Consider the following 11,354-nt stretch of genomic DNA (forward strand, 5'->3'; position numbering starts at 1 on the left):
CGTGCGCCCGCACAGGAAAGAACCAACTCCACAGGTTGTCCTCAGAGGCCCCGTGTGCCCGCACAGGTCATCCACTCAAGCAATAATAATAACTGAAGCCTCCTTAACATTCCCTAAGCCAGAGTGCTTACGGTCTGGTGGATGCACACCCTTGCCCTGGCTCTGTGCAGATTGTCTTGCTGATGTTGCCTTAGCGAGGTGGCAGCCACATTACTGCGATTCCCAGCTGCGGGCCTTTAATGGATTATGGTGCTACACCCTACGTGAATTTGGCATGTTTCCCTTTGCAGGTTTTGTTTGTTTTTGTTTTGTTTTTTATTGAGTTACTTCTTAAACAAAGCAATTTTAATGAAGTCCAAATTATTCTGTCTTCTGTGAAAGACTTCACTTGGGGGCTAGGGGGGTCGTCACAGCGGCAGAGGACTTCTGAAGTTGGTGTCAGTAGACCAAAGTCAAAGATTTCTCAGATGCCATAGTCTTATTTTTTGTTTAGCTTTGGGGTTGATTGGTTGGTTTTTGTTTGCAGTGCTGGGGAAATGAACATGGGGCCTCTCACAGGATGGCCCCATGCTGCCGCTGAGCTGTGTGCCCAGCCCTCCACCCCCTGGGTTGTTGTTGTTTGTTTGTTTGTTTGTTTGTTTTTATTCTATTTTGGTTTTTTTGAGGAAGAATCTTCTGACAATACCCAGACAGACCTTGAACTTACACAGGCCTCCTGTCTCAGCCTCCCTAGTAGCTGGGCTTACATACATCCAAGTTTTAAAGGTGTCTTGTCAGCTCTTGGTTGGTACTTCACCAAGTTACTGTGAGGCCTCGACCGGCTGACACACGCTCTCCCAGGTATCCAGGTTTCTCTGCTTTTCCTTCATGCTGTCTTGGCATTTCCAGTGGCTGGTCCTACAGGGCTTTCTCAGATATATTCCGTATTTCATGTGCTTGATACTATGAGTAAGTAGCATCTCGAATATTACTTTTTAATTGCTCACTAGTAGATATAATTGCTACGTGTGTGCTAGTGGAGCTCTTCACATGAGCTATCAGTTGAGATCCTCCCACTTTGCTAAAGTTGTACTAGTCACAGCTTCCTAATCCCATAGGACTCTTAGACTCAGTTGCATATGTGCATGTGGGGGTTGTTAGTGTTATTGTTTCAGTTTTTGAGGCAGTTTTCTGTCCCCCAAGCAGGCCTCAAACTTCAGAGTGGCTCCCAAGTGCTGGGATTAAAGGATGTGCTGCCCTGGTGTGCCAGCGTAGGCTAGGAATTCTGGCTGACAGCAGTGTTCTGCTGTAGAGTGCTTACCTGTGTCTCTGCGTCAACCCACCAGATGGACATGACAGTTTCTAACTCTTTTTGAGTGGTGTGGTGAGATAAGCTCTCACTGTGTAGCCCTGTTGTCTAGAACTCCCTATGTAGACCAGGCTGACCTCAGACTCACAGAGGACCACCGACCTGCCTCTTCTTCCTGACTGCTGGGCTTAACGGTATGCAGCACCAGTCTTGGCCTTGCCTGTTTTGAGTCATAGGCATGGAAGGTCTTGCCTCCTTCAGAGACTGACAGGGACTTCCTTTCCCGGCGACTCACTCTGCTCCAGCCAAGTCTCCATGAGACTCTGCAGAGCAGGTGGGCTCGGCAGGTGGTGCCAACCTGTGATTCTAGCATGGGGGGGGGGCAGGAGGCAGGAAGAGGTAGGGTGGGGGGAGGAAGGCCACCCTGAAGCTTGCCAGAAAGGGGGCGCAGACAAACTTTCTTGCTTCATGTCTAGTCTCGAGAAAGAAATGAAATTCATCATTCACCTTACAGTATTAGCAGTGAATTTTTATAAATTTCTTTCTCATGTGGAAAAATTCCCTTCTGTTCCCTATTAAAATTCGGAATAGATGTTGCCAAATATTTTTTTTGTATGTATTAGAATGCTCTAAGGTCTTCATACTTGGTGTAACATATTATGTCAATATCCAAAAATATGAATCCAACCTTGAGAGCTTGAGATAACACTACTTTATCATAGGTTTTATTATATGCCACAGCGCCTGTATGGAGGTTAGAGAACAACTACCTTCCCTGATGGGATCAGGGACTTGAATGCAGGTTATCAGGTGTGCATGGCAAAGCACTTTTATTAGAGAAGCCATCTGATTGACTGTACTATGTTGTTAGGCGATCAGGGATTGGGACAGGTTCTCACTATGCGGCCATGGCTAGCCTGGAGCTCACTATGCTGTCCTCAGACTCACAGATTCCGTCTGCCTCTCCCTGAGTGCTGGGATGAGGTGTTTCTCAGCACACCAGGCGTCTGCTTTTTATTTTCACTAGCTTTGTTTCTTGGTTTGTTTGTTTTGTTTTTATGCGTATGTTCTGCCTGCCTATATACAAGTGCATCACACAGAGGCCAGAAGAGGGCGCGAGATCTTCTGGACTGCAGGGTTTGTGAGCCACTGTGTAGGTGCTGGGAACTAAACTCTGGACTTTGCAAGGCCAGCAAATGCTCTTAACCTCAGAGCTCCCTCCCCAGCGCCCTGTTGTCTTCTGTAATGTGCTGTTTGGCTTGATTTGCTCAGATTTCCTTCAGAACATTTCCATCTTTTATGAATATTGTCCCTGTATTGGTAAGGAGCATTCTTGTCAGAGAAAGGCTGGTGTCAGGATTAAAGTACAAAGCATTTCCTTCTTTTAGTTTCCTGGAGAATCTCTCCAGCATTGGTTTCCTCCTCCTCCTTCTTCTCCTCCTCCTCCTCCTTCTTCTTCTTCGTTGTCGTCGTCATTTTGTTTTGTTTGTTTGTTTGTTTGTTTGTTTGTTTTTCGAGACAGGGTTTCTCTGCATAGCCCTGGCTGTCCTGGAACTCACTTTGTAGACCAGGCTGGCCTCAAACTCAGAAATCCACCTGCCTCTACCTCCCAAGTGCTGGGATTAAAGGCGTGAGCCACTACGCCCGGCAGTATTGTTCTTCTTAACCGTTCAGTGGCTTTCACAAGTGACACCATCTGCCTATGGCCTTTGGTAAGAAACAGTTCAGTGTAGCTCTAAGCACTGACAGTAAGAACAGAGGGAAGTTTGGGACCGAGGCACACCTGAGGTGGGCCTGGGTTTCTCTGCACGAAAAATGCTCTGAGATATTCTCTGTAAGAAGCTCTTTCTGAGACAGGGTCTTGTTATATAGTTCTGCTGCCCTGGACATCAGAGACCTACCTGCCTTAGCCTGGGGTCACAGGTACCTCACCCCGGCGGTGACTTTTATTTAAAGTGGCTGCAATCGAGCTAAGTGAGCTTTGACAACCTGCATACTCAAAAAAGTGCCTGGTTCACCCGATGTGGCAGGTCTGAGATCTGTGGCTTACATTGTTCATGGAGCTTCTGAATTATCCCCTCACATGTGCACCATCCATGGCGACATGGTCACTCCTACTGATTTATCCTGCCCTCTTCTCTCTCCATCTGCCTTGTCAGTCTAGCTAGAAATGTATTTGTTTCAGCCTCCTCATGTTGGCTGTCTGTCGTTTCAGCCCCGTGAGGGCAGACAGGCCTGGGTTGTCCACCTTGTGTGTGACTTGATGACCATGCATAGCCAAGTGGAATCAATTCTATTTCTCCTCATTTGTTCTTCTCTTTGTGGCTGATGTATATTTGACGAATTTGGTTTTATATCACTTGCCTTTATTTCAACGGTTTGTAGAAGGAAAACAAGCCTGACTCCCTTTATCCCACCCTTCACTGTCTGTCTGCAGTGCAGTTTCTGCATTTCACTTTCTGTTACTGCCACACGGACCTGCAGAGACCAGCTGCACTCCAGTGCTAGCTACCTCTGGAAAGAACACCTTCTAGGTGTGTCTCTGTCTCTGTTTCTCTGTCTGTCTGTCTGTCTGTCTCCCAGATTTTGTTGTTTTTTTTTAAACAGACTCTCCCATAGCTCAGGCAGACCTGCATTCTTTGTGGTACTTAGGATGCCTGCGATCCTGACTCTCCCGTCTCTGCCTCCCAATGCTGGGATTGCAGGTGCCCACTGGCACACCGACAGCACCCTGCGTCTCTCTGAGGAGATGGTAGGGTTGTCTTGAAATGGCATTGTAGTAGGAATATCAACACAGAAGCAGTCCACAAGGACGGATGGGGAGAATTAAGCCAGTCCCCGTGCGATCCGTTTCAGTGGCGCTTTAGACCCTCCCTGTGAGTGTGTGTGGTGTGTATCTCAAACTTCATTACTCTAACACAGAGTTTCAACGAGGACAGGTTTGTTTCTCACACTTGCAGAGGTGGCAGTAGACCAAAGCTGCCTCCTAGGTGGTGCCGCCCACAGGCAGGCAAGCGTTGCTCCCACAGTTACAACATGCTTATGCCAACTCAGAGACGAATTCTGCCGGTGCCCTAGGAGCATCTCTGTCCATCAAGTTGACAGTCAAGATTGACTATGGTGGTGACACTTAGAGATCAGAGTCACTGGGCCACAGCTGAGCGCTTGGCACTGCTAAGCTCTTACCCAGCACTTACGCTCGTTCTTCTGTCTGTTCCAGGCTTTCTGTCTCAACTGGTCTCTGACAAGCCTCTGACTGAGTGCATCCGCGCCGGCCACTATGCAGCAAGCGTCATCATTAGACGAACTGGCTGTACCTTTCCCGAGAAGCCAGACTTCCACTGATGGAAGAAAGAAAACTCAGGCTGTGGAGTGGAGACTGCAGTGACCACATCCTGAGCGTTCCTGCCATAAGAAAGAATAGAGTTATCCTCTGTCTTTGCCCACCATGGTTCTCATTAGTAACTTAGAGGGCTCAGTGCTACTCCTAGGACCTTTAGTCTCTGAAATCTGGGAAAAATGTTTATTTGCATAGTTTGTTAGTGCCTCTTAAATGTCAAACAGGAATACATTTCAGTAGAAACTTTAATTTCATTTTCAATTGTTTGTAAATTCATCAGTATTTAGTAAATTGATCTTTTTTTTATATTTCTGCTTCCAATGCAGGTGCAATTTAATATAATAGACTTTTTAAAGAAATTAATGCTAACATCATTCTTGAGCTTTTTATATAAATATATTTAATTTGGAAGCGTGTGTGTGCACATGTCATATATATATATATATACCCGATAATTGTCAGATAAGGCACAGAAATGTTCAGCACACCAATTATTCCTTATAAGCTCTTCCATGTGCTTCTGATGGACTTGGGGCAGCTGACCAACCCGCAACATTTGCATTATGTTCAGACTGTAACCTGCTTAATGATGGTACTCTATAATTTGATACAAATAAAAAAATTGCTATATAGCGATTTTTTTTTCTGTCTTGCTTGCGTTCAATAAGGAAGAAAGAGTGTTATTTAGTACTGGATCCTATGTGATTTTATTGATGGGGTGAGGTAAAAATATAGAACATTATATATAAATATACATAATATATACATACACATACAATAACATTATAAGCAACCAGTTAGCACTCTTTGTGTGTGTGTGTGTGTGTGTGTGTGTGTGTGTGTGTGTGTGTGTTTTCATTTCTTCCAGGTAGACAGTAGGAGTGGAATTACTCGATCATATGTAAACTTTGTTTGTTTGGGATAAGATCCCACTGTGTAGCTCTGTCTGGCCTGGAATTCTCTGTGTAAATCAGGGTGGCCTCCCACTCCCAGCGATCCACTTGCCTCTGCCCCATCCTTGATCATGTGTAACCTTTACAAGGAACTTTAAAAAAAAAATCCAAAACAGCTGGCTGTGGTGTAATCCTAGCACTTAGAACACTGAGGCAGATAAGCACCAGGCCGTCCAGGTGATCTCAGGGCTAGCCTGGGCTACCTCACATGTTTTTGCACTACCTTCAGAATGTGTTACAGTTCCAGCTTCACGTCCTTAGTCCAGCACTTGTCACTGCCTGTCTCCGAGGTCACAGACAGACTACTGAGGGGCCGTCTTTGGGGGTTCATGGCTTTGCCTGTGTGGGGGTGCAGGTGTCGGTGTGAGTGTGCCTGTAAATTCAGGTGTAAGCATACGTATGTGGGGGCCAGATGTCAACCTCAGATGCCCTTCATGGGGTGTCTCCTTTGTTTGTTGAGGCAGGATTTCTTCTCAGCCTGGAACTTGATTAGACTGGGCTAGGCAGCAAGTCCCAGGATCTACCTGTCTCGGTCTCTGCCTCCGCAACACTGGGGTTCCAAGCATATACTACTATTCCGGCTTTTATAAGGGACTCCACATCTACGCTGCCTCTCTGGGGACCAAGCTTCCAGCAGGTGAACAGGACAGAGAGGCCATGGTGTGGTTGCAGGGCATCTGGTAATGCTGTCTGACTTCTGTTTCTGTAATAGCTGTATCCTTGGGATTCCTCCTGGCAGCACACAAGGTTTGCAGTGTCCCCACATTCTCACCTGCTGACACTTGTCACTCTGCATTGTTTGCCCCTGTAATAGAGGGTATGGATGGTTCTGACTTGATTTCCCTCATTGCCCATCAGTGTTATGCATCTCTCTCTCTTCATATGCTGTCGGCTCTGGGTGCTATTCATCCTATTTGTTGTAGTTTCAGATCTTTTCTGATTTGCAAGTGAAAAAATTCTCTTAATAAGTTGTATTTTCAATATATTTCATATGAAATTCCACCATATAATGTACTAGTATTTTCTCCCACCACATAGATTATCTTTTCTGTTTCTAGAGGTGTTCTATCCAGTTTTGGGGTTTTGGTTTTTTTGTTGTTGTTGTTTTGTTTGTTTGTTTTTTATTGTTACTTGTGGCCCTGGTATCTGTCTAAGAACCCGGTGCTGAGCCCAAGTCAGAATATTTACTTCTGCCTTTTATCCAAAGGGTTAAGGCAGTCTTAACCCTTAACTTAACTGGAGTGCTCTTCCAGAGGACTCCGTTTCAGTTCCCAGCACTCACACGGCAGCTCACACTGTCTGTAACTCCAGTCCCAGGGATCCAGTGTCGTCTTCTGGTCTCCATGGATCAATCCTGCCCACGTTTGGTGCACAGACATAAGTGCAGGCAAAACACACATACATATAAAATGATACATGTTTTAAGGAAGAGTTTGGGAGAGCTTAAGTATATGGTTATTTCTCTTCAGAGACCCTGGCTTGGTGCAAAAACGAGCCTAGTCTACATAGCGAGTTCTAAGCCAGCCAGGACTATATGAGATCTTGTCTTATATGTAGATATTATGTATATGTGGACATTATATATGTATGTGAGAGGTTTTTAAAACCATCATACTTTTACCTGTGCTTCGGCAGCACACATACCAAGATACCGAGAAGAGTCACATGATCCCTGTTCAAGGATGATGCACATTCATAAAGGATTCCATATAAATATATTATTAAGTGTAAATACATGCATATAATTTCCTTTGCTAGGCAACGTTGCAATTCTGTAAAGCTGCTCCCATATCCCAAGGACTTCCAAACCTCAGCTTCTTCACCTTGAGGGCCTTCTGTGACAGCCAGGCTGCTATTCCCTGCTCTGTCCATGTGCATCCCAGTTTCCACCCTGTCTGATCGGAGCATACACGCAAAGCCAGCTTCCTAAGCAAGTGCCACTTACTGATGTGTCAGAACACACCCGTCTCAAGTCTTAAATCCAGCAGATGACTATAGCTGACCCTGATCATAGTTTATGGTTGTCCATCTAGGTTTAGGGTGTAATGATGTCTGCAGTTTATTTTCTTCAAAAAGACAAATCTGTCTCCCACTCTGCTTCACAGGGGAGGATGACACTGGACTGTCCTGTAGCTCTGAAAGGCTTGCTAGTTCCACAGGGATGCCTGGGCCCCAATCCCTGCAGCCTGTATGTGCGGCATAGCTTCAGGCATACTGCAGATGTACTGAAGGTTCCATCCTAATATAATACTCTGCTGGAATATCTAGGGAGCCTTGGGCTAGTCACAGGAGCCTATAAAAGCAGAGAGCTCTCTGTGACTGGAAGTAGCAGAGGAGGGCAGGAGAGATCCGAGCAATCCAAGCTCAAGAAGGACCCAAGGTACTGCTAATGAGAGGGTAGGGCCACAGTCAAACCTACAGCCCTCCCACTGCAGAGCTCTTACTGTGAAACACTTTGTTAGGAAGTCTTTCCCCAGAGCCTCTTAGGGAGCAGTGCCACACTGAGAAAGCTGGGAGCAGCTTTCTGAAATCCCTATACAGTATACAGGTGGCCATCTGCAACCAGCAACAGAAAAGCCAACAGGTGATTGATCTCTTAGTAAAAACCAGAGACCCCTTGTGGTAGCACACACCTGTGATCCCAGCAGGAGGCTCTCAAATTCAAGGTTTGGGTTACATCTACAGAGTATGGAGGGAGGAAAGGAAGGAGGGAGGCATGAAAAGGAGGAAGAAAGAGAATTTTATATTTATTTATTCTGTCTCACCTGGCTAGCTTGGAACTCAGTGTATACCAGGGTAGTTTTGAACTCAGAGATTTGCCTGTCTCCCAAGTGCTAGGATTAAGGAGGTATGCCACCAAGTCTGGTCTGTTTTGACTTTTTGTGATATGTGGGGTGCAAGTGTGCCCCCACATGCACACGGAAGTCAGAGGACACCTGTGGGAGGCCTCTTCTGCCCTCTGCGTGCACCAGCCGTGAATGTAGTACACAGACATCCATTCACATAACATAAAGTGGAGAGGGGCTTAGGAGACACAGCTCAGCAGTCAGTGTGTGTTCTGAGCTCAGGTGGTCCCAGAAAGTGTTTTAAATTTCTATGCCATCTCTCCTGTCCCTATTAATAAAACGGAATAAAATAAAATAAAATGGCCAGGCAGTGGTAGTGCACGCCTTTAATCCCAGCCTTTGGGAGGCAGAGGCAGGCGGATTTCTGAGTTCAAGGCCAGCCTGGTCTACAGAGTGAGTTCCAGGACAGCCAGGGCTACACAGAGAAACCCTGTCTCAAAAAAATTGAATTGAATTAAATTTAAAAAAAAAAAAAAGAAGCTCCTAACTTCAAGGAATGCCAGTGTTCTGTGGAGCACTGAGCTGTGCACAGGCAGCCTGGTCCATGGTTGAGCACAGGCTTTGAACCCCAGACACCCTTTAGCTCCCCCCCCCCACTCCTATAGCAGCTACAGCCTCCCAAGCCCACCCCCCACCCCCTGCAGAGAGGTGTGCGGGCATCAGTCACAGAGGGCAATGCCCCAAGCTCCTGGTATTGTCTGGACTCCATCCCCACAGTTACCTGGCAATAGCCAGGTAGGCTTCTCCCCACAGTTACTTGGCAACAGCCAGGTAGGCCCAGCCCAGTATAAAAGGGGCTGCTTGCCTCCTCCTCCTCCCTCTTACTCTCTTACTCTTGCCTCTCACTCCCTTGCTTCCTCCTCTCTCCATATGGTCATGGCAGCCTCTACTTCTCTCTCTGCCTTTCTCTGCCTCTACTCTATGACAATAAACGCCTTAAAAACATGGGCTGTCTCTTCTCATGAGGATCCGCTGTGCTGGAGCAATGGACCAGGTCTCCCTCTAAAGAACTGCATCTAATCTCCCACAGGAGGCCTCCCTGTGTTCTCAGCCATGGCTGCCAGCCAAGCAAGCCACCCGCCTGACCAAGCCAAGGACTCTCATCCCCTGAGAACCAGCAGGAGCGCTCTCCTCCTGCCCTTTCCTTTCAGCCTTGGGGACCCCCTCCATTCTCAACTCCTCTGCAGCATTCTGCAGCATCTGTGGTCCCCAAGAGCCTGAGAACCTGTTGTTCTCAGCCTCCATGTAGGCCCGGACACCCAGAGCCAATTCCAGCAGTTCCTCTGGGACCTCAGACTGTGCCTCCCCACCCCTGGAGCAGGGTCCTGCAGCTTCTCACAGCTTGACACCTGCCCCGCAGCTACATGGGGTGCACACAGACTTCCCACGTCCAGTGGCCCGAGCTCGATGCAGGACACCAATTTTAACCCACAGTGTTCCTCTGTCTCTGGAATTCTGGCTTGTGATCAGTCGATTCCATTCAATGGGGGCTGGCGAAATGGGTCAGCAGATAAGAACACTGACTGCTCTTCCAAAGGTCCTGAGTTCAAATCCCAACAACCACATGGTGGTTCACAACCACCCATAATGAGATCTGATGCCCTTTTCTGGTGTATCTGAAGACAGCTACACAGTGTACTTATGTATAATAACAAATAAAACTTAAAAAATAATAACATTATGGTTTGAATATGAAATGCCTCACACACAGGCTCATGTGTCCTCACCTAATGTTACTATTTTGGAAGGTTCTGGAGATTTTTAGGAAGTAAAGCCTACACAGAGAAGGTAGGTCAGAGTGATGCCATGTTCTTACAGTCTTATCCCTGAGCTTCCTATCTGCTGTGAGCTGAGAGGCCTGCCCCTCCGCAGGCCTAGCCCACCATCCTGTTTAGGCTTGCTGTGACCCTGGACTCAGTGGAGCCAAAGACCATGGACTGACACCTGGAAAGAAATGGGCATCAAACAACTATTCCTCTAATAAGGACCAACTAACACACATCAAGTTCTACGGTCAGGCACTTTCCGGCTGAAGGTGAAGGAAGATCCCTCGTGGGCCACTGTATAAGGAGCACCGTCTCACTGCCAGCCGGCAAGAAGACAGGTGGAGCACTGTGTGGCTGTGTGAAGGTCCTCAGCACACAGCCATGTCCTCGCCCAGGGATCTGGGCTCCACCATTGTTCTAACCCAGTAAAAGGATGATGAGCAAGTCACCTGACAGAGTCACCACATTTCTTGTCCTGGGGGAGCTGGGTTGCTCCAGAGAGGGGGCATCTTGCTGTAAGAACAAAGGCTACATGTTATGAAAGACAAATGCAGAAAGTCTACTCAGTTGCCCAGTTCCTCACATGACTTAGGAGATCTAAGTATTACTGTCTCCCAGGCCTTGTTTACCCACTGTGCGAATTGTTTGCTCTCATTGGCTAAGAGCCAGCTAAACCAGTGTCATGCAGAGCCCAGTGCTATCCAAACTGTTGCCGTGTCTACCTGATGACCTGTCATGAGAAGATGCTGTTGGGAGCAGAGGTCCTGGAGGGGTTCCGTGGGAAAGAGCATCTGCTTGCTATACAAGCAGGAAGACCTGAGTTCAATCCCCTACCATCTGGGTAAAAGTCCAGGGTAGAGAATGGAGAGCTGGCCCAGCCATCAAGAGTATATATTGCTCTTACAGAGAATCCAAGTTCTAGTCTCAGTTCTCACATCAGGGGGTTGTTGATACCCCTGTCCTTTGCAGACACCAGTACTTACATGCACCACCCCAACACACATATACATAATTAAAAGTAGAAACAAGTCTTAAAATGAAAAGGCCAACGCCTTTAATCCCAGCACTTGGGAGGCAGAGGCAGGCGGATTTCTGAGTTGGAGGCCAGCCTGGTCTACAGAGTGAGTTCCAGGACAGCCAGGGCTACACAGAGAAACCCTG

At 47.1% G+C, this 11,354-nt stretch overlaps 1 protein-coding gene across 2 annotated transcripts in view; it reads left to right on the forward strand.

Moving 5' to 3' along the window:
• Positions 1–5,264, forward strand: part of Adk (adenosine kinase) — a 398,197-nt gene extending 392,933 nt beyond the window's left edge. The window contains exon 11 of one of the 2 annotated variants that reach the window (XM_021182427.2): positions 4,509–5,264. In XM_021182427.2, the coding sequence (XP_021038086.1) occupies positions 4,509–4,633 (125 nt within the window). In that variant the 3' untranslated portion in view covers positions 4,634–5,264. The remainder of the gene's footprint in view (positions 1–4,508) is intronic. The other variant, XM_021182428.2, reaches the window with a different exon arrangement.
• Positions 5,265–11,354: the final 6,090 nt, after the last annotated feature.

The sequence above is a fragment of the Mus caroli genome, chromosome 14 (assembly GCF_900094665.2).
Source record: "Mus caroli chromosome 14, CAROLI_EIJ_v1.1, whole genome shotgun sequence".
In the NCBI taxonomy this organism is placed as follows: Eukaryota; Metazoa; Chordata; class Mammalia; order Rodentia; family Muridae; genus Mus; species Mus caroli.